Below are 23,556 nucleotides of genomic sequence, written 5' to 3'. Positions count from 1 at the left end.
AACATGCACGAAAATCGCGCGAACAAGCATTGCCCCACCCTTATTCGCAAGTACGACGTTGTTCTCTGCAAAAATAATCGGAAAATTGCACGTCGTACAAGACGATAGATTATTTCTCAGTACAGACGTGAACTGAAGGAACCTTTTACCACTTAAAAATTCATTCATACATATTCCTAAACAAAAGGCAAAATTAGTCCAGTTTTGGACCTCTCACTGTCACGCAACGTCGTTGCGTGAGCCGACTCTGGACCAAGGGCAAAATCTGCAACTCTACAGTTGTCACACTTATAGAAAAAAACATCAAAGCAATATTCTGAGACTCCAACCGATCCTCTTAAATTTAAGCAAACAATTAAACCCGATGTAACGAATGATTTTATAACGAAGCCCCAGCCGATATAAGCTGATATATAACGAACGGTACATTCTTCAGCCGGCCAACGTTATCGGTATAACGTTCTAGTAATATAACGAGCACGATTTCCCTGTACTGTACTGTAGAATACAACTCTTTGCCAATACCCCCACCCCACACTACAGGAACATGACACATTCAGCTCTAGCCTTAAGGTTCGAAACTGATCCAATGCAAACTGAAACCAGAAAAAGGTCAAACTGAGAAGGGTTAGAGCTCAGAGCCAACAAACATTGTGTTATTATCTGTCTTTTGAGCACACAGGAATAAGTTTCGCTCTATATTGAAGAAGTTTTCAAACCTAGATAATTCTCGCAGCCAAGACGGTATTATGGAGATATCAAAGACACGACCGGTTTCCAACACGGTGGTATTTTCATCGATATTTCTCTCCGTTATTTGCTTCGCGGGATTGATTCACGTCGAGATCGAACTTCGCGTTCATCGACAAATGCTTCAAGTCTTGAATCAACAAAGAGAAGAAAATCTCAGGCCACTGAACACAACAAACGACGAAAATGAGTCTGTGATGAAAATGTTACACAGTGATTCAAACAAAGGTGAGAAATGCAGTGATTGAGAAAATAGTTATAGGCGAGGAATTTTATTTATCTAAAGAAGCTACAGCTGAAACTAAGGAAGTTGAAACATGACTCCTGTCAATCGCCATCCCGTGTTATTATTTTGGGGAAACAATTCCGAGTATTCAAGCGCCCTTTTATTCTAGTATTAAACACCTCATTCACGACAAGTTTAAAGTTCCTGATAACTGAGTAAAACATTGCATTAATTCTACATCTCTTGTAAGACAGTATCAAGTAACTACATGCTGTTATAATGTACAATCCTTTCAGCATTACAACTTCTTTTGGACCTTTTGTCGTGATGGCTGAAGGCTATCTAGCTATCCACGCAGTCGTTTTTAGGGGCGATCGTGTTTTTGTGGGGAGAAGTGAAACACGATCGCCCCTAAAAACGACTGCGTGGGAGGCTAGCTGAAGGCCTACCCTTGTAGGCCCATTAGTACTTCTTTAAAGAGGCAAAAGTTTAAAAAATAATGCTAGCATTTAGTGACATTTCTGCGCGATACTTGAAGTTAGCCTACAGAAAAATGAGCTTCTAACTAAAATTGATGTTGTTCCTATAGTATGAATTTTAGTTATTTTTTAGCAAAAGTGGACACTAAAATGAAACACAAGCATTCTGTGAAGAAGTTTACCAATCAGAAGTCTATTTTATAGCACTTGTGAGAGTTTGTACTCCTTTGCAATACAAGTAATACGATTATTTTGGTTTTCTGCCTATTTCAGGCTCTCGGTTTGTGGGGGAGAGCAAAAAAAGCGGGCGAGCGGGGAAAAGACGAGGGGAGACCGCTTTTCTTTCGCCCTCCCCGACAAACCGAGAGCCTGGGACCGGCTAATTTCCAAACATATGAAATCAGGAGGTATCAATTCGAGTGCCTGAGTTCCGATCGAGATTTATCGTCAGGTAAGTCTTAACAGGTTCTAAGTCGCTGTCGACTTCGTCAACTTATACTTAACAATTGGTTCGTGCATGGTGCACTCGGGAAGATTGGATAGCACAAAAGAAGCTTCTTGAGTGCTCTTCAAACTTCCCAAGTGTACTATTACTGGATAGAGCACAACTTAAAGCATGAACCAATTGCTTTATAACATTGCCGATGGAGATGTACATGAAAAGCCACGCCAAAAACTCGCGCAAGAGCTCACGCTATCGGCGTGCACTATTGGTTATTGTGCACGCTCGCATACTGAATTTGATTCCGCGGTTCTGCTAGCTATGTTATAAAGTCCTTTTGTTCAATGTCAAATTTGACTTTTGGTAACGGAAGCTGCGAAAAGCAAAGTCATCTTGTGTTTTTTTTTTTTTACAGAACAACACATTCGAAACAAACGCCAGTTCTACGCATCAGACAAGAAAGCAAACGCCAGCGAAGCCATTGATCGTGACGACATCAAAACAATTGCTCTGAGTAGCGTGGTCTGCAATGTCCATTGCCCCAAAAGCATCAGGGGAAGAAGAGGCAGGCCTGGTCCCAGAGGCTCTCCAGGTAAACATGGACCGCCCGGGCCGCAAGGACCACACGGACCTAAAGGAAACCAAGGTACTCAGGGAAATCAGGGAACACCTGGACCTAAAGGTGACCAAGGCCCACAAGGACCCAAGGGCAATCCTGGTAAATCCATCTCAGCCCCTTCAATTGTGGCACCTCCGATGTCCATGGTGGTAAACGAAACTGATACAGCCTCGTTTCAGTGCGAGGCTGAAGGAAACCCGGAACCTAAAGTCACGTGGCAGAAGCAGAATTCCAGTCTTGTCGCGGACAAACGAGTTGTGCCGTCACGTGGTGGTCTAATGATTACAGATGTGACGTCACAAGATGAAGGAGAGTACACTTGTGTAGCAAGAAATATTCTTGGAGAAATGACGTCATCAGCTTCGTTATGTGTTCAAGGTGGGTAAGAAATATCACATTTATCAACTGTATCGAGGTTGTATTTGCAATTAGTAACATGATTGTACAGCTGTTAGCTATAGAAGAAAGTTATCGTCTGGGTGAAAACTCAGTAAATTTTTCACCTAAAAGAATTAAGTATTACGTTCTAATTCGCTACGCTCAAACGAACGTAAATTGTTTTCTTCTTAAATACTGCAAAACATACACACCAAAGGAATGATGGTTGGATGCTCAGGCAATCCAACCTACGCGAGACATCACAAAGTAAAAAATATAAGATCTTACCGCGAGAAGGCTAAATTGCTAGTTGGTTAAAACTTCTTGAAAATATTGCGAAATTAGCCTCCGAATCCGTCTTCTTCTTTTCGACCGACAATTAATTCCCTTTGCATCTTCTGACAAGCAAGCTCGTCCGACTCGTATACCAGTAGAGCCAAACACTCGTCTTTGCTTCTATCCGCGAGATTTATCGTCTTCTGCCGCGTCGTTGTGAGCTGCCCTCCTTCCGTTACCAGCTTGCGGACTTCTGACGGTTTATCCAGGCTGATCTTTAGCTGAGCGAACGTTCAACTCGAACAGCTTATAATTTCGACTTTCCTCCGAATTCTTATTTGTCTATCCGAACTGGGACGACAGGTATTTCTTGAACAGGGAGAACGCTTGATTGACTAACTCTGGATTTGAAGACTCTTGCTGCAAAACATCGGGTTTACAACTTCAATGTCAGCATGGAATGCGAAAGCGAGAGGACTGAACAACTCTGAACAGTCTATAAATACCTAATCAAAACAATCAGGGATACCCAAGGGACACGCCCAAGCGGCGTGTCATACACAGCGAAATAAATAACCAAAAAACCTGCTAATGAACTGTATTGACTGCATACCAGTAGAAAATACATTTTCTGGCCAACATGTCACACGGAGAGAGTCCCGGGTCTGTCAAGTTCTCCCAACCCAATCGTTTTATTACTTTTGTTTTTGTTTCCTCGATTTAGTTGGCGCTGTGATCACTCGGACGCCCTCATCTGTCATCGTTGAAGAAGGACAGAACGTGAGCCTGGTCTGTCAAGCTACTGGTCAGCCGACACCAACAGTCACGTGGCGAAAAGCGTTCAGTCATTTGCCAAAAGAGAAGACTTCTGTTGTTGATGGAAAATTGACCATACGTAATGTTGCAAAAGCAGATGGTGGGGCTTACGCATGCGCGGCAGAGAATCTCCTTGGAGAGGATTCCGCTACTGCACTAGTGATAGTGATTGATGAACTCAAATTTACCTTAACCCCTCCAGTGAAAATTGTTGTATCAGATTTTAGCAATGTGATACTGCACTGTACAGCTCAGGGCTCAGTGGACATTGATTGGAAAAGAGCGGGCCAAAATCTCCCTCATAATCATGTCCTTTATCCAAACGGAACGTTGCTTCTTCGAAGCGTGTCTTTAAGTGATTCTGGGACTTATACTTGCGAAGCAAAAAATTCTTAACGTTCTATCGTGGCAGCATCTGGTGTTGAAGTGCTCAAATCCATATCATCCTGTAGCGATTTAAAGTCGACTCGCAGTGGAAGCTCTTCAGGCAATTACATGATTGACCCTGATGGCAAAGGAGGCGTGACTCCCTTCAGTGTGTACTGTGACATGAGTGACAAAGGTGGAGTTGGCGTGACGGTCATAAGTCACGACAGTGAGAGTAGAACCCATGTTGGTAACATTCCTGGATGTGGTGGTTCAGGATGTTACAGTAAAGATGTGCGATACACTGGAGTCAGCACCGCTCAGCTAGCAGCACTCACACGAGTCTCACAGAACTGTGAACAATTTATCAAGTTTGAGTGCAATAATGACGTGGGGTTCATAATGAACGATTATGCTTGGTGGGTGTCACGTGATGGAACACGGATGAACTACTGGGGCGGCGCTACAGGCCATGACAAGATGTGCGCATGCGGAGTAACAAACTCTTGCTCCAATGGTAAAAAGTGTAACTGTTACAATAGTGGCGGTAGTTGGAGAGAGGACAGCGGTCTGTTGACAGACAAGTCTGCTCTGCCTGTGACACAAATCAGACTGGGAGACTTGAATGGTGCAAGTGAAGAAGGATATCATACATTAGGAAAACTCAAGTGTTATGGTCAGGCGTAAAAAGAGCTTGAGATCCCAACAGCTGCTTTACAAAACTAACAGACCTCAGCGAGTATAATAAATAAAACTTATATCATTTTTTATCATCATCTATGCCTCAGTTTATTAACTATTTTGGCGAACGTAAAAAGGAACGTTAACACGTGATCATTTTCTTACAACTTTATAAGTGGTATGGATTAAATAACACTTTATGCTTTAGCTTTAACAGCCTTTAAACAAAGGAAAGACAATTAAATTTACCAGTTATGATAGTATTTAAAAAAAAATATTCCTTTTGATTTCAAGTAATGGCATATGAAACTAAGACCGGCACAGTTTATTGTCCCAACACTGTAATTTCCTATGTGTCATGTCAATAAACTCTTATTTCAGTGCAATTGCTGAAACATTGTCAAGCACATATAAATACCCTGCTTTTTCTTTTTCGTGTTATTTGATAAAGGAGAAAAAATGTCTCCGAGACCAAGGCAATATAACTCTTTCCGGATTCAGACATTCTTCTTCCTAAAGGTTTTTTCTCAAGGTCCCAATAAAGAACTTTAATAACTCCGAGGCTAAAAAGCTGAATTTTTACATTATTTAATAAGTGCGGGAAACCATGAGTAAAAGATATAAGAAAAGGGAATTTCAGATCCCCTGCTGCCACTTTTCCCTCCCTCCCCCGGCCCAAAGAGGTCCCCGCATTTTTGTGTTCTTTCTAATGCAAACATATTACCCAAAAACGTCAATATTGCAAAAATAAATTTCTAGATTTTCCATTTCTCTTCACCTTGGGAACCTCCTCTTTTCATCTTCTCGTCTCCCGCTTTGCATAAGCTACCCACTCGCTTTACTATAGCCACCACGTTACCGCTCTTGTCTCGTTGAACGCTTTCCGTATTTAAACGAATAAGCGCTGTCCCCGAATAAGCGCCGCCCTCAAATAAGCGCCGCATTTGGGACAAAAAAGTTAATAAGCGCCGCCCCCGAATAAGCGCTGCAGATCCAATGCGGCGCTTATTCGAGGAATTGCGTATAACTGAAAATAGCACTACAAAGCAACTCGAAAACAGCATTGGAAATTCCTTTTCGTCAAAAGCGATGCTCCGCAGTTCAAGTTATTATACTTAACCGCTCGCCTATTATTTTTTATTCCAAATTAGCTCAGTGGTTTTATTCCAAATTAGCTCAGTGGTTAGAGCGTCCGACTAGTGTACGGAAGGTCGTGGGTTCAAATCCCATCTGTGAACTCAGAATTTTTTTCTGAGTTAATTCTCTCCACACATTATTATTTATTATTATAAATTTCTTACAATACGTAGTTCTGTTAACGTTGCCCAAGGCCGTGAACTTTGTTGGGTCAGCAAGCAAAACAACTCTCTTCTGTAAGAGGCGAATACTAATAATCAAAGTCCCTTCTTTTAGTTACTGCAGAAGTTTCGGAAAGATTAGATTGTTTGTGGTGTCCAATTTTTAAATAAGCGCCGCCCTCGCATAAGCGCCGGACTTGAGGCGCGAAAAATTTAATAAACGCCGCGGCGCTTATTCGAGTAAATACGGTATACACTACAGAAGTGTGTGTGAGCTCGGTAGGCGAATCATACCACAGAAGCGAAGATATGGAACCTGCCGAAATTCGCGCGCCAAGCATTGCCCCACCCTTATTGGCAGGCTTGACGTTGATCCCTGAAACAATAATCGGAAAATTGCACATCGACCAAGACGATAGATTTTTTTTCAGTCCAGACATGTACTGTAGGTACGGTAAAACTTCATACATATTTCAAACAAAGGAAAAATAAGTCCAGTTCTGGCCCTCTCCCTCTGTCACGCAACGTTATGTTTTAAAAATGTTGTGAGATAAAAGAAACTACAGGAATGTGAATTCTAGAAATGAGTTATGCGGCACATTCACAGCAAAGTGAAACAGCTCTAGCCTAAAGAATTGAAACTGATCCAATGCAAACTGAAACCGGAAAAAGGTCAAAGAAGGGTTAGAGCTCACAGAAATGACGTCAAGGGCTACGTTGTCTGTTCAAGGTGAGTAACAACTATTACATTTATCAACTGTATTGAGGTTCAAATGTGTAAGCAAGGACCAGCTTAACAAAACCGAAGCACCGGATCCTAATGAAGCAAAAACGAAGGGCTGACTAAACAGTAAACAGGAAATATTGGCTTTCGAAAATATATTCCTTTACTGTTTGTATAAGCCTTTTCATGTATCTGGGTTGCATTTGCATTATAATACATGACTGTATTGTCTGGGTAAAAAAAAAAACTCCAGTTATCACCCATTAGAATTATTTATTCAGAAGGTTTTGTGTGTTTGATTTTACACAAGTGCAAACTTACACCTTCAAAAACAGGATTTTTCATGATTTGAAGGCTCAATATGAGACCACCCCTGTAACTTTGAAAGTAAAAGTCAGAAAACCAAACCCAAATGGCTTTTGGAATATCTCATCAAGGCCAACTTCTGCAGTAAGTTTCAGGAAAATCGATTGACCCCGACTTCTAAGGTCTGAAACACTTTCTCCCATAATGACACTTAATTAAGAGGGGTTTGCTCTACGGACCGACTAAGGTATGCAAGATAGCAAAGACCGATTTTCCCAAACTTTTCCAGAATAAAGGCCTCGGTAAACTAGTTCTAAAAATATAAGTTTCGGATCCTTAAGAATTTTTTTGATTTTTTAGTAGAATTTATAATATTTTGCCCGTGGCGGCACGCTAAATCAACGCCGAAATAGCGACTTTTGTGGAAGCTGTTATTCATATATTAAAAGCTTCCTAGAAAAAAATTACCAAGGAACTTAAAACCTTTCATTTCCTCTGTCTATAAGTGGTGTTCAAATTATGTGGAACAAAAACTGGAATTTTTAACGGAATTTTAAGTTTATACATTTTGACAGTCGTATCAACAGCCGAATTTTGCCTAAATTCACGGGTCAAAAAATCACTCTGGTACAAGACTTTACCCATTAAGACTATACGCCGTAGAAAGAGAAATTTCCCATCTACAGTTTCCACGAAAAAAAAATTGGGATAAACGAAACGACGAATTTTGAAAGCGTTTTGAAAATAGGTCACTCGAGTCATACGAGTGACCTTTCGACCTTCCGTGTCAATAACAACAACTAACGGAAGGTCTTCAAATGTTACGTTTCTTCGTTAAAAGACGTGTAATTTCCACTTTGTTGCATGCTTTTAAATAAAAGGAAACCAGGTTTCTTGCGGTGGAATTGCTTATTTGCTATGTTGGCGAATTTGTTCGAAACTTTCGCGAGAGTTTTGAAATGCGAGCTTATCTTCTGCTTTGAGCGGTTCCGGTACGTTGATTACCAAATTATACTTTCGAATCTGCTATCAACGAGAATGTGGCATCTACAACGAAGTAAATACCAAATCTGAGTAATATAGAAATATTTCTTACCTTTATGATTTTTCCTAGTCCAGAAACCACATTATTCGTACCAAAATACGGAGCGAAATCAACCTCTTCACGTCTTCTTGTCGCACGCGATCATGTTTCAATGTAACGTCCATGTTAACGATTAACTTGGCAAAACCGCATAATTCAACAGGAAGTACAGTTCACTAAGGCTTTCTTGGTAGTGCAGCAGCGCATTTTCCCGATCTTACTTTGACATCTCAAATACTCGACGCTGTCAGCTGTGTTCTGAGATGTGATGTGAATGTTCAAAGCTAGACTAGATAACTCCAATTCACCCCGGAAGTGGCGCGGCCACGAAGCAAATTTTCAACTACCGATTATACTTGCTGTCACTCCAGTGCAGTTCATTTTGACAGAAACGACTGTGCCGGCTTTTGCTTATGGCCGCGTGTGAATATGGACAGATTGCAGGGGGAGAATGTGGTCCTAGTGTGGACAATCCGGCAAATTCGAATAGTGTCGTCATTGCTAAATGTACCAAAGACATACAAGGACATCTACGTGCATACGGCGTTCGAAACGCTTCTATAGACTCGGAGCCAAAGCTATTACTAGCACGAGCAGGTATGTTGTAGTTGTACGGATATGTTAGTAACTAATAATTACCCGCTTAGTTTTATTCTCAAGCACCCAAGACATGTATGATTCTCGTGAATCTGACTAAATTTTAGAACAATAAAGTGAATACGAAGCAGGTGAAGGCACAGTAATAATTAATTATTACCAACAATTAGGATAACACTTTTACTGATCTTTACTTTTATGTAAGATTAAGTAAGGTCTGCATACAAAAATAGTGGACCATAAATTACACCCGGAGCTTATCTTGGTTCCCGTGGCATGGGTAGCCTAGGATGGTAGTCCAACAGAGGGTTATCCCCATCATTAACTCGCCGGTACCCAAGGTAGAGAGAGGTACTGTGAGAGTAAAGTGTCCTGCCCAAGAACACAACAGTGACCCCGGTAAGGGCTCGAACTTGGAGCGCTCGGTTCGGAGCTACTAACCGTTGGGTCACCGCGCCTGGCAGGTGCATAGCGACTTTTAAACGTGGAATTGAAGCGTGACGAATGCGTGACAAATGCGTGACGAAAGTGGACTATGTTTCTAGTACCCAGTTTCCTTTTGGCTTAGCTCACAAAAGAAGAGAAATAGCTTACTTAGACTGTAGTGAAAGGATACAACATATGAATGCAGTGACGTGTCATCAATGGTAAAAACAATTATCAAGAGAATATTGTCAAATGTTGTTAAGCACAGTGCCTTGATTGTTTGCTTTTAAAAAGGCATTTTCAATGTGGGCGAAGATCATCTCAAACTCACAATTTGCCCATGACACCGCGACAAGTTTGGCATCAGATGGCGTTCAAATAAAAGAAATTGTGCCGCTCCAAGTGGATGGTCTTCGCATGGGAAGTCAGTATCAGGAGTAAGAGGAATATCTCTTTCTCATGCCAAACTACTCCACCATTTAACCCAAGTAAAGTGCTTCCTGTAGGCTCACGTAAGTTTTCCGCCATATAACACGTTTACACGTTTGATACTTTTTGTTACTCCATATTAAACCGAAATAAGTGGTAGTCTTGGTCAAAATCCGTCCGTTACGCATTGATTAATACACAAAATAAAGAGTTGCTTTTTAACTATATTGAGACCAAATTAAGCCCCGAAGGGTTTAGAAAGATTATTTTCCAGAGCTGACCCCTCTCTTATTCCAGGGCCTGGATGATCGGGGGCCCCACTTAGCTGAAGGTCTGGATCGGCCACTGACTCAGCACGAAACGGAGGAAAACGAATAAGAACAAGAAATCAAAGATTTTCTAGTTATACATTCTAGCTAGGTAGAACATGAAATCCAGCCATTTTTTAACTCCTTAGGAATATGCACACAATGTCGAAGAAAGCTGGAGGAGTCATCTCCTATAGAAAGCATTGCCCAAGAATCTGCAATTTCACCTATCGAAGATCAATGTGGCCCAGAACTTGAAGAGGACATATCAGAGAATATCGCAAAGGTAAGTAATATGCATCAGCTACAGAGGAGGTTACTCATTGCTCAGGGTCTGGAAGGGTATTTTCGGGATCCGGGATTTGACCAAAATACGGTGCGGGATTCGGGAAAAAGCAAAATATCAAGACGGGATACGAGATTTGACTGCTCCCCGGGAAGCGGGATTCACCAAAATTTGGGCACGGGATGCGGGATTTTTTGCCTGTCTGTCGGGAATTCGGGAAACCGTCACGACCCGAATAAACATTCAACCGGCGAAAGCTAAAGCAAATCAACCAGGCGAGTGCTAAGTGGTGTCTCCTTGAAACTGTCAAGTAAGCGCCAGATGGGCACACAGCAGAGAGTATTTTGTTTCAACTGGACGCAAGATGCATGACAATATCTACATTTTACATTATATTTTTATCAGCTTTTGCAGAAAATAGACTTCTTATGCATTTTTGAGGGAAAAAAACGGGATTCGGGATAACCATGGAAAAAAGTGCGGGATGTGGGATTCGCGTGAAAAAAGGAGCGGGAATGCGGGATGAGGACCTCCCCTTCCAGACCCTGATTGCTGATCTTAACTGTGGTCGCTGCAGCTGCTGCTGCCGCAACTCAATGGGTTTTTTTTAAAATCCACCGACCAAGTTATTTTCTACTAACTCATCTTCACTTGTACGCAGTAAAGGTTATCATTCAAGCTATTTTACTTGCTGGCATAGCCATATGGATTGCCTTTTTATTCCCAAGTGAACATAATTTTTTTCTGTTTAAAACACAGAGAGCAGATGCAGCTAGTTCAGAAGTCATGCAACAACTTGGTGACTCAATCTACCACCTCAAGATAGAAGACTATAGTCCGTGCCAGCCCGACTCTCAACTTGATGACTCAATCTGTCACCTGACGATAGAAGAAGAAAATCTGTCTCAGCCTGATTCTACACTTGGCGATTTAGTTTACCAACTGACAACAGAGGAGACTAGCCTATATCAACCAAACTCACAGTCGGCAAGCAGCGAAACCTCTAGCGGCAGCGACACACCAACAACCAGCCTGACCACGAAACGTTTACTACTGAATGATTTCTTACGTTCATGTGATACTGATACTGTCGGGCCATACAAACGGCGTTGGGAGGAAGCTACCGTACGTACGAGAGCTAACCATGTATCCAAGGCGAAGTCTGTAATTGTGGCTGGCCTTAATGTTATCGCCCCAGGAGATGCAGGCTACCTCTGGGAGGCCGTGAGAAATTCCGGGTCAGTCGAAAAAGAACTCGTTATTGGCGAGCCTGAAGAGCGAAAATATCTTGTTGCTCTGGCAGAGTCTTACGAAAACGCATCATCCTGGGAAACAAGACGTCAAATATTGTCAATCATGGCGGACCTCACAACTTTCAAACACATCCAGAGCTACATCCCAGGCCTTACCGAATACCGGTTCAAAATGGCAAGACAGCATTCTCTTCAGTATGGGCGTGGAGTCGAAGTACCCGGAGCAAAAAGTCCGAGAATGAAAACAGAAAAAAGAAAACAGCTTGACCACTTTTTAACTTACATAACTAGTCCGCATGTCATAAAGGATATTCCGTTTGGGCAGCGATACCTACGCCTCTCCTCTGGGAAGATACTAGAAACACCAAATGTCATCAGGACGATGATCCCCAGCAGACTAGTAAAGCAATACCAGACTTACTGTGTGGAAACAGATTTCACTCCATTCAGCCCGGCAACTATGCTAAGAGTCTTGTCGGCCTGTGCGGCTACTACATGTACCAGGAAATCCTTGCAGGGTCTGGATTACGTTGCAGCAGACGGTGCGAAAGGTTTTGAAGATCTCTGTTCAATGGTGGAACAGCTTAAAGAAAAAGGGGGACTGGACAGAGAGACTGCTAAAGGCTGGGAGATATCCCTGAAGGAAGGGAAGGAATATTTGAAGGCTGACTATAAGGTAACACAAATTATTATTTTTTATTTTGCTTTGTTCTGTGATGCGCTTTTCTCTCTTTATTGCTCCCACTTTGTCGTTACGAAAAATGTTATGATGACCACGGCTGGAAAATAATATGTCTGGTATTCATAATTGCACCTGCCTCAACATTTCGAAAATACTCCCTACCCCTACTCCGAAATTCAGACGGAAGCCAAATATTTCCCAATTATAGGATAAGCATTACCAAAGATGAGCCTACGGGCTAAGATTGATTTACTAGCATATTCTTTTTCAAATATTAAACCAAAACGTATTTGTTACGCACATTTAAATCCGAAGATAAGCCACACCTTTACCAATCCCCCCCCCCCCCCCCCCCACCTTTATTTGAGCGCCAGCGCTTTTGTCACTTTATGGTTTTTGCTCAGTCTCTTTTCTACAGGTGCATTGTAAGCAACCAAATTGGAAGTGGATGTTCTATTCATACAAGTTACCTTATTGGTACTAAATTTTGCGATTTTGCGAGACAATATTTCGCGGGATTTTCTTTTTGCGAGACAATATTTCTCGGGATTTTCTTTTTGCGATTAGTCACAACGTACGTTAAAACTAGTAAAAATATATCAAAAACGTTAAAAATACGTTTCACGGGTCTTATAGACCCGCGAAATTAAGTACCAATAAGGTATGTAAATTGCGACTCTTTCTGTTTTAACAGGTGCACATATCCGAGTGCTGCTCTGTTGCAGACCATTGTAGCAGCTATGCCCTTAGCGACAGCAAGAACAGTGAGCTGAGTTCCTTGTGTTCCCACGACCACAGTCTCAAGTGTTCGAAGTGTGAAAGTATCAGTGAAGTACTTTGCTGTATCGAACGATATTTAACTAAATCAACGCTTGCGCCCGAGGAGGCGGAAGACTTCTCTTACATACATAGTCAGGCCGTCCAGGCAATCCAGGCCTGGAAAGCACACCAACTCAGAACTGTTAAACTTGTTTGATGAATTTTCAAGATGGCTGAGAGTGCGACATTTCGGCGGCAAAAAATGACGGAAATTTTTTTATGGACAAATTTTAACTATGAATCCTTTATCGAAACATATCAACGAAAGAAAAAAGCCAATAAAAGATTTTGTGTCATATACACTTAAAGCTTAGGGTATAAAATTATGCGGGATTTAGTTTATTTTCATACTTAACCATGACATTCCTTTTTTATAGTTCCTGACATTCTGAAGAGTTGCCGATTTGACTGCCAGTTCTCTCCTGGTGGCTTCGTCCGCGCTTCCCAAGAAAATTCATAGAAGCCATGCCTTGATGAAACGTTTAAAGAACAAGAAAACGACAGTGGTGCGGTGGAAGATTCCAGCGTCCTGTTTTCCTGCCCAAATGAGGGTTGTGTAAAGGTTTATCAGAGGTATTGAAGTCTGGAGAAGCATATGTCCTTTGGCAAATGCAAGATGTTGCCAGAAAAAGAGACATTGCTTGACAAAGCAAAGAAGTCATACCACATACTCCTTCAAGAAGATGTCAGTTCCGCAAAAGCACTAGAAACAACTGAAGTTGAGGCGACGGAGGGAGCAGGCTTACCCCAGGGTTGGGCCTTGAAAACAGCCAAAAAGCCCAAACGATTTAGTGAAACTCAAAGGAAGTACTTAGAAGACAAGTTCAACCTTGGGCAGGAAACTGGTCACAAACAAAACCCTGAGCAAGTTTCTAAAGATATGCGATTTGCAAAGAAAGCAGACGGGTCGAGGTTGTTCTCCAAAGACGAATTCCTAACTGCACAGCAGATACGGTCGTTCTTTTCAAGAACGGCAGCTAAGTTGTGCAACGCTGTGGCAACTTCCGACGAAGATATTTGAGCTGTGGAAGTAGAGCAAGAGTTTTGCGATGCCCGCCAGGTTGTACTGGATGACGTGCAGTTACGACACCCCATTGTTTATGACAACTTAAACCTGTGTGACATGCACAAGAAGGGGAGAATGAAAGCATTGAGTATAGCTATGCTCAAGACTGTTTGCGAGTTCTTTGGCGTTTCCACGGACGGATTCATCGCAACCTGCAAAGCGGAGTTTCTTTTCTCCTTAGAGGAGATTGTAAAGGGGTGCAGCTGTTGTAGCAAATAAGACAGCAGTCATGTTGAGGTCTGTTTTCTAAGATTGTTAAGTGTATAGTTTGTTGGCTTAGGCCGGGTGAGATTTTGAAAGGGTGTATAGATTGTTGACTAAGAGGAGATTGTAAATGGGGGTGGCTCTGAGTAGAGATTAAGACACCTGTCAAATTGTCATCTGTTATCACTTGAATTGTATAGCTTGTCCACTAAGGGTAGTTTGTAAAAGATCATGCCTCTAATTAGAGAGTAAGACACCTGTCAAATTGTCATCTGCTATCATTTGAATTGTTATAGCTTTTTCGCTTGCTAAGGGTAGTTTGTAAAGGGGCGTAGCTTTAAGTAGAGAGTAGGACACCTGCCAAATTGTCATCTACTATCACTTAAATTATAGCTTGTTCGCTAAAGGGTAGAAGGGGTGTGGCTCTAAGTAAAGAGTAAGACACCTGCCAAATTGTCATCTGCTATAACTTGAATTGTGTAGCTTGTTCGCTAAAGGGTAGTTTGTAAAGGGGTGTGGCTCTAAGTAGAGAGTAAGACACCTGTCAAATTGTCTTCTGTTTTTATTCAATTGTATATCATGTTTGCCAGAGGGTAGTTTGTAAAGGGGCGTAGCTTTAAGTAGAGAGTAGGACACCTGCCAAATTGTCATCTGCTATCACTTAAATTGTAGCTTGTTCGCTAAAGGGTAGAAGGGGTGTGGCTCTAAGTAGAGAGTAAGGCACCTGTCAAATTGTCATCTGCTTTCACTTGAATTGTTATAGCTTGTTCGCTAAGGGTAGTTTGTAAAGGGGTGTGGCTCTAAGTAGAGAGTAAGACACCTGTCAAATTGTCTTCTGTTTTCATTCAATTGTATATCATGTTTGCCAGAGGGTAGAAGGGGTGTGGCTCTTAGTTGAGAGTAAGACACCTGCTATCACATGAATTGTATCGCTTGTTCGCCAAAGGGTAGTTTGTAAAGGGGTGTGGCTTTTAGTAGAGAGTAAGACACCTGCAAAAAGTCATCTGCTATCACTTGAATTGTATAGCTTGTTCGCCAAAGGGTAGTTTGTAAAGGACGTGGCTCTAAGTAGAGAGTAAGACACCTGTCAAATTGTCATTTTTTGTCATTGAACTGTATAGGTGTGTTGGTTAAGGGGATTGTAAAGGGGTGTGGCTCTTAGTAGGGAGTAAGACACATGTCATATTGTCATCTGAATACAATTGGCTAGCTTTTTGGAGAAGTAGCTGGTTGGTTGAAGGAAATTGTAAAGGGTAGTGCCTGTAAGTAGAGGCTTAGACATTTGCCACATCTGTTTTCCACTTGAATTGTACAGCTTGCTGACCATGTGGTATAAACCAAACAATAAAGATGTTTCATTGTGGATCTATACTAAATGCACGTACAATGTATGACGGTATGTTTTTTACTGCAGTTTCTTAGAGCTGAATAATGTCGCATGGACGATAGAATTTGCCTGTAAAGTTTAACATAATTTCAATAAGAACGTCAAAAAAAAATAAATATACTAAATACACATATACCTATACATTCGTTTACTATATAACTATATTTTCAATTACCGTTTAATGAAGTCGATCAATGAAGCAACTTTTACTGTGCTCAAAATGCTCACGAAGTTTTTGCTTTTGTGTATAATATATATTTTTTAATTGATTAGCAACCTTTACGTACAGCTGGGTAGCCTGTGGCTTTACTTTACAAATCGTTAACATTCCTTAAAGACAAGCAAAAGACCACTTCTGTTGACCGAGAGCGTCGAGAATTTAAGATGCCCAATTCAAGTAACACCGGGAAAACGCGCTGCTGCACTATGAAGAAAGACTCCAAGTGAACGCCGCCATAAGCAAAAGCCGGCACAGTCGTTTCTGTCAAAATGAACTGCACTGGAGTGACAGCAAGTATAATCGGTAGTTGAAAATTTTCTTCGTGGCCGCGCCACTTCCGGGGTGAATTGGAGTTATCCAGTCTAGCTTTGCACATTCACATCACATCTCAGAACACAGCTGACAGCGTCGAGTATTTGAGATTTCAAAGTAAGATCGGGAAAATGCGCTGCTGCACTACCAAGAAAGCCTTAGTGAACTGTACTTCCTGTTGAATTATGCGGTTTTGCCAAGTTAATCGTTAACATGGACGTTACATTGAAACAGGATCGCGTGCGACAAGAAGACGTGAAGAGGTTGATTTCGCTCCGTATTTTGGTACGAATAATGTGGTTTCTGGACTAGGAAAAATCACAAAGGTAAGAAATATTTCTATATTGCTCAGATTTGGTATTTACTTCGTTGTAGATGCCACATTCTCGTTGATAGCAGATTCGAAAGTATAATTTGGTAATCAACGTACCGGAACCGCTCAAAGCAGAAGATAAGCTCGCATTTCAAAACTCTCGCGAAAGTTTCGAACAAATTCGCCAACATAGCAAATAAGCAATTCCACCGCAAGAAACCTGGTTTCCTTTTATTTAAAAGCATGCAACAAAGTGGAAATTACACGTCTTTTAACGAAGAAACGTAACATTTGAAGACCTTCCGTTAGTTGTTGTTTTTGACACGGAAGGTCGAAAGGTCACTCGTATGACTCGAGTGACCTATTTTCAAAACGCTTTCAAAATTCGTCGTTTCGTTTATCCCAATTTATTTTTCGTGGAAACTGTAGATGAGAAATTTCTCTTTCTACGGCGTATAGTCTTAAAGGGTAAAGTCGTGTACCAGAGTGATTTTTTGACCCGTGAATTTAGGCATAATTCGGCTGTTGCTACGACTTTCAAAATGTATAAACTTAAAAATTCCGTTAAAAATTCCAGTTTTTGTTCCACATAATTTGAACACCACTTATAGACAGAGGAAATGAAAGGTTTTAAGTTCCTTGGTAATTTTTTTCTAGGAAGCTTTTAATATATGAATAACAGCTTCCACAAAAGTCGCTATTTCGGCGTTGATTTAGCGTGCCGCCACGGGCAAAATATTATAAATTCTACTAAAAAATCAAAAAAATTCTTAAGGATCCGAAACTTATATTTTTAGAACTAGTTTACCGAGGCCTTTATTCTGGCAAAGTTTGGGAAAATCGGTCTTTGCTATCTTGCATACCTTAGTCGGTCCGTAGAGCAAACCCCTCTTAAAATCCAGCTAATTGTAACAGAGAAAACTGTAACTTTCAAATTATACACAATTCATATTTCTTTTTGCACTGAAATTTGCGTTCTGAGACAATCGCAGCTTTGCAACCCAGCATTTTGTTAATGCCGTCTACAACACCATTCGTTATATAAGATGTTTAATGTGTTATTAAATGTCGCTCAAAGTTCCTGCCAGTTTAATATTTTTTCTTAAAAAAAATCGTCTAGAAAACGTCCGCTTTTTCATTCCCGACGAGTTGATGAAGAGTTGAAATTACAGGTTTCTCCCAGATCTGTTGTTAATGAAAGAATTAAACTAGTAATAATCAGAGATTAGGGGAGTGCGTTCGACCCAAGATAGGTACTCAAGATAAGGCTAGCAAACGTAATCCGAGTTACACGACTGTTTATATCGTTATACGAATTTAAAAACGACCGCGTGTGCAACAAAAAGTGCGCATCCAACATCACTTGAAACTATCAGAGTAACAATCTCAATCCAACAGTGCACGAGGCAGCACATCAATGTTTTACTTCTTTTAAAAGAAGGACTGCCGAAACGTTTATTTTTCAGTACAACTTACAGGACAAACTCGAAAACGCAAACCGAAGAAGATCGTTAGAACGAATCAACCTCGTTCCCAGGCCTGTCGCAAAGAAACTGCGACGTCATTAATTAGCCAACCTGCCACATACCAAGATACATAGACCAACACATAAAACGACTTTCACTGGACATCCACGGGATCACAAACCACCACAAAATTAGAATTTGTTCTCCTACCGTCGAACACAAAAATTGTTTACAGCCTAGCGTATCGGCTTCATGAATTGTTTTTGCGCGCGCTGTCTTTGTTGACGTTGCTGTGACGCAATTAATTGCTTTCCAATTACCGTATTTATTCGATTAAGCGCCCAACCTCGAATAAGCGCCCACCAAGAATAAGCGCCCAGCCTGTAGGTAGGAAAGTTAAATAAAACTAAAATGATGAAAATTTAATAAGCGCCCAGCCTCGAATAAGCGCCCACCTCGAATAAGCGCCCACCCTCAAGGTCCAAAAATTTAATAAGCGCCCAGGGCGCTTAATCGAATAAATACGGTAACAATTAGACTACGAGCCCGAGTTTTCTATGAGAGAATAGTCAACGAGGCGCAGCCGAGTTGACTATCGCTCATAGAAAACGAGGGCGAGTAGTCCAATTGTTTTAGTAGAAACTCTAAAAGATTGCAGTCCAAAACCTACAGTTTTGTGCACTTTCAAGACAAAAATCAAGAAAATTTACCGCTTAAAGAGCTACACGCGCGCGATTGTTTTCTATCGGCGAATAGAAAACAGTGGGAGAACCAATCAGATTCGCGGATTTTTAATAGAACACAGCTGAGTTTCTACTAATGTCTATTAATCACATGAGATCAAGGCCAACTTGCCACATACCGACATACATACATAATACGATTCATAGAACCACTTTCGCTTGCGCGTTCACAGGACAACCACAGGACCACAGGCCACCGCAAGATTAGGATGCGTTCTCCTACCGTCGAAAGCAATAATTGATTAACTAGATACTTAACTAATTAATACACTGTTCTGGGTGCCTCCATTTGTCTTTATGGAACCTGTTTAATTGGGTAAATATGAAAAACATCTGTCTATAACTCACAGATGAATCGACGAGTAAGAACTTCCTGTAGGGAAGCGCTAATTATGGGAAAGCAATCGACAGAACTGTCACCTATCTCGACATGAACTTCCGTAGTTTAAGCCATAACCGAACTGGTGCAAGACATGTAAATATAATATGTAAACAAACTCACAAACATTAAAAAGCTCTCTAAATATCTTTGAATTAGAAACAGTTTCCTTCGTATTTGTTGTTTTTCTAAGCATCCAATCTTATTTCTATCACTGCGTTAGAATAAAAATTGATTTTTTTCTATTCTGAAAGAAAGTATGCTGAAATGCGCCACCACTGTTTCTTATGCGTTTTCGTGTTGTTAGCAACACTTCCTTTTTATTTGTATTTGACTTTACCTGTAAAAAACACGCCCACTTTCTTTCAAGATAACCTGTCTAAGTGATACAGGTGCGTCGCAAAATGTTCCTCAAAGAAACGGCCAGTTTAATATTTTTTTCTTAAAAATATCGTCTAGAAAACGTCCGCTTTTTCATTCCCGGCGAGTTGATGAAGAATTGAAATTACAGTTTTCTCCCAGATCTGTTGTTAAAGAGCTGAGTGAACTAAACAATTAATTAATTCGATTCTTAACCAATTTGAATACGCTGTTCTTTAATTACGGGCGCCTTCATTTGTCTTTATGGAACCTGTTTATTGGCTCTTACCCAAAGATGAACCGACGAGTAAACATTACCTGTAGAAAAAGTCAATTAGTGCAGGACAAGTAAATATAATGTGTAGACAAACTGGAGGAAATTAAAAAAGCCTTTTGAACAACTTTGAATAAGAAACCTTTTCCATCGTATACTTGTTGTTTTTCTAAGAATGAAAGATAAATATTTTTCTATTCTGAAACCTAAGTATGCTGAAATGCGCCACCACTGCTCCTAATGTGTTTTCGTGTTGTTAGCAACACTTCCGTTGTATTTGTATTCGACTTTACCTGTGACGAATACGCCCACTATATTTCAAGATAACCTGTCTAAGTGATACAGGTGCGCTGATACTCACACCCTTGAGGTAATTGAAACAAAGTTAACCCCCTACGAAAAGGTCTTCATTGAAAATAAGCGATTTTACTGTCTGAAAAACTTCAAGAGAAAGAATGATGGGCCGTCCTTTCCCTACTATTCCTTTGCTGTTGGTAACAGTTCTTTGGGGAGGCTGGCTTCACTGCCCCACAGATGCCGACCACCATGGTATGTAAATTGCTGTTTATATTCCTAGCCCAAGCTATAAAGTTAAAGGTTTCAATTAGAATGGCTTTCCAACTAGCTGATAATGGTAATATCGTAATTCCTTGGGTAAAATTTTCTACTGCATAGCTGAAGAGCAAACGTTTACTTAGTTTGTTCGGTGAGGGCGGAAACTGACTAGGGAGTGAAAAATATCGTCATATAATTTGGCTCTTTAGTGCCTTTATAAAATACAACTTGTTAAATAATACACTATTGCGTTTACCTTTTGAGTGGTATCAATGTCCACATTTATATCTTCTATAAATGCATCGTGCAACTCTCTTCAATCGAATCGTGAGCTCAAACTTCATCGCGAATCGAAAAAGAAAAAGAAAAGAAGTACTGAAGTTAATGTTTCGGAACTTTCTTCGTTATTCCTATTGGGTTTCCGGTCGCCGTGTCAAATTCTGGCTCCAATACGTCGGCTAACTTTTCTTTAATTATCACAAAGCAGAGGGACCGTGCGAAGAGATTCTTTTAAATTTTATTCGTTGCTTGGAAAAAAAGTTTTAAATTTCTCTACTTAAACTTTCTAAACTGAATACACACAAAGGTTTTCATGATACACAAGACAATAGACTACGAGCAGTCCCTATTTTTCGCATACTCAAGTGAAAACCGTTAAATTTTAACAACCTTAAAATTTCCGACTACAAGAGTATCGGTAAGCGAGCGATATTCATAAACAACGTAGCCAACGAGCTTGGGGGAAGTCGCTGCGCAGAGTTAACCGCACCACACAGCAGTGACCCAAGTTTATTAAAGCTTATAACAAACCAATCTCGTCTCCAAAGGGAAGGAGAGAGGGAAAAAGACAAATACTCAAGTGAAAAACCATTTAACAACCTGAAAATTTCCGACTATAGGGTACAATAAACATTTTCCAAAACGTTGCGATTCTAACTTTCAGGAAAGTTTATGCCGAAGTCATTCGACTGCTGTGGGAACTGAACTGAAGACTTCGGTAATCGAACTGTTGCACACCATGCCAGTTTAGGTTCGTTTTAACGGCAACTAGTTTCGAGTTCAAAGAAAAGTGACGGCAACAGAGAATGATGCTAAATATTAGTTGCAGTATAGTTTCAATATTTAGCCAAATAATTCGCTAGCTTTACATTAAGTTCAATAGCAGAGATGTGGGAAAGCTAACCGCTGTATACACGTAAAAATGACGCCATAAAATTTTCCCTACAAATATTGTATTATTAATCGTGTCTGAGTTAGTCGAAAATTTTTGGAAAAATCCCTGGTGTAAGTGCCTTGAAAACAAAATCTTCCAAAAGAACGTATAATAACGCCTTAAAATGTTTCTCATGGACGAATTTCTTGAGTCCTTTTAGAACGCTACAGCTTCTATTGACAGTGGAAAAGTGCAAATGTTTTATTTAATTTCGAAAGAGGGTGTTATTTCTTCAAAGGCAGCCCAACTGTTAAATTTAATGAAGTTTTGTCGGATAATTTTGAGGGTATTAAATATAGGGGAATACAGCAGGAATAAAACGCAGGATTTTCGAATTTTTGCAGTTTTTTTTCTTTTCTTTAATCTTGACCTAGAATTGCAAGTCGCTCGATGGGATAAATAATTAGTCAGACTCCTGTGGACACGCAGTGACGTTTGCATTGAATTTTTTGCACTGAAAGAAATTTTTTCAGGCTCGACAGGTGTAAAAATTATTTATGAAAATCATTTCTGTCCTTTGTCTTCCAGAATAAAAGGTTGGCACTTTTTTTTTTAATTAAATCTGTTACAAGCAACCTGGGTAGAGAAAACTTTGTGGTGCCCTAGGCTAGGCAGGCTCGTCTGCGTGAAATGTTTTGAAACTGCAAAAGCTAACAGCGTAGTTATGGCAGATAATGAATCTCAAAAAGCCATATTTTTTCACAAGACCTTACTGTTGAAGCCACTTTCACCAAAATATATTAAGATCATAATTACCATTAATTTCAATTAAGCATGGCTTTCCACGTACTAATTGTTTTGAAATGGTGCTCAAAAGTTGCTCCAAAACCAAAAAAGTTGCTTCTGATAATAAAGGTTGCTCGAAAGTTGCTCCAAGACACTGCTTATAATCAAGATAATTTCTCTAAATATATGCTAATTTCCCTTTGAGGGTAAGATTTCTATCCAGTTTTATGCAATTTGACAGCAAAAGAAGTATCTACATAAAATATTAAGGGGAAAATTTGTCAAATAACAAGGATTCTTTAACTGAGAAAAATCGTGAAGATATCGATGACGTCGTGTTTGCTGACGAGTTTTGTAATGTTTCTATGCAGAATGAGGTCCAGAATGAGCCGAAAGTTGAAACGTCTTCAGATGTTCCTCGAAAATCCTCGGCAAATTCGTAAATTTTCGGGACGTTCGTTATGGCCTTTGAACAATACTCGGATAATCTTGGAAGATATTCGGTCTGGGAATTGCTCAATATGCAGCAATTAAGTTGCTCGAGAGGAAAAAAGTTGCTCGAAGAGAAAACAAGTTGCTCAAAAAATGAAAAGTTGCCAAAAAGTTGCCGAGCAACTTGTGGAAAGCCCAAATTTCAATTACAGCAGAACCATTCGGTGACGGATATTTTTCCAAGCCTTCTTTTATGCATGATAGGTTAATTATATAAATTTGGAATTTTTTGCATTTCGGTGACTTCCCATGTTTAATTTAACCATTCAAACAGCGTTTTAACACCGATGGCATGGCAACGTGTAACCTGGAAGGGAATTCTGAAAAATTTAATAAACCAAATGTAGGTGAGCCCAACAGATATCATGAGATGCAGAACCGTATATACAAGCAAGTTTGTCGATCGCGTGATGGATAATTATTGCACTGTACTCAGTTAAGTGCAATAACGGCCAATATTTTTTATGGAATTTTTTCATAGACAAATTAATTTAAATATGGTTGCCATACGTAACGTAACGTAAGCTCTTGCGGTTCTAGACTTTTTTTTGTTTTGTTTTGTTTTGAAGTTGAAAAGAAATTTCTTTATGAAATATAGTGT

The 23,556-nt window shown here is 40.3% G+C and overlaps 1 protein-coding gene and 3 pseudogenes across 4 annotated transcripts in view; all 4 read left to right on the top strand.

The window, feature by feature from the left end:
* LOC144634936 (uncharacterized) overlaps positions 1 to 23,556 on the top strand; it is a 153,404-nt pseudogene that overhangs the window by 126,172 nt on the left and 3,676 nt on the right. The window lies entirely within an intron of this gene.
* LOC144634938 (uncharacterized) lies at positions 750 to 5,553 on the top strand (annotated as a pseudogene). The gene is made up of 3 exons (XR_013567286.1): positions 750 to 978; positions 2,313 to 2,894; positions 3,895 to 5,553. The product of XR_013567286.1 is annotated as an uncharacterized LOC144634938 (transcript).
* On the top strand, positions 9,333 to 13,579 carry LOC144636901 (uncharacterized). The gene is made up of 4 exons (XM_078496103.1): positions 9,333 to 9,383; positions 10,318 to 10,491; positions 11,251 to 12,420; positions 13,121 to 13,579. Exons 1-4 carry the CDS (start codon positions 9,333 to 9,335, stop codon positions 13,400 to 13,402), a joined length of 1,677 nt encoding a protein of 558 aa, XP_078352229.1. The 3' UTR covers positions 13,403 to 13,579.
* Positions 20,179 to 23,556, top strand: part of LOC144634955 (uncharacterized) — a 9,437-nt pseudogene continuing 6,059 nt past the window's right edge. The window contains exon 1 of the transcript XR_013567288.1: positions 20,179 to 20,518. The product of XR_013567288.1 is annotated as an uncharacterized LOC144634955 (transcript). The remainder of the gene's footprint in view (positions 20,519 to 23,556) is intronic.

Source organism: Oculina patagonica, chromosome 13 (assembly GCF_052425735.1).
Source record: "Oculina patagonica isolate OP01 chromosome 13, crgOcupat, whole genome shotgun sequence".
NCBI lineage: Eukaryota > Metazoa > Cnidaria > Anthozoa > Scleractinia > Oculinidae > Oculina > Oculina patagonica.
This window is presented reverse-complemented; position numbering and strand designations above follow the sequence as displayed.

What these genes read in the sequence shown, in the direction of transcription:
- LOC144636901 (XM_078496103.1), top strand. Translation starts at nt 9,333, where the DNA reads ATGGTAGTCCAACAGAGGGTTATCCCCATCATTAACTCGCCGGTACCC. An exon ending in TATCAGAGAATATCGCAAAG is followed by an intron (nt 10,492 to 11,250) that starts GTAAGTAATATG and finishes TTTAAAACACAG; the next exon opens with AGAGCAGATGCAGCTAGTTC. An exon ending in ATTTGAAGGCTGACTATAAG is followed by an intron (nt 12,421 to 13,120) that starts GTAACACAAATT and finishes CTGTTTTAACAG; the next exon opens with GTGCACATATCCGAGTGCTG.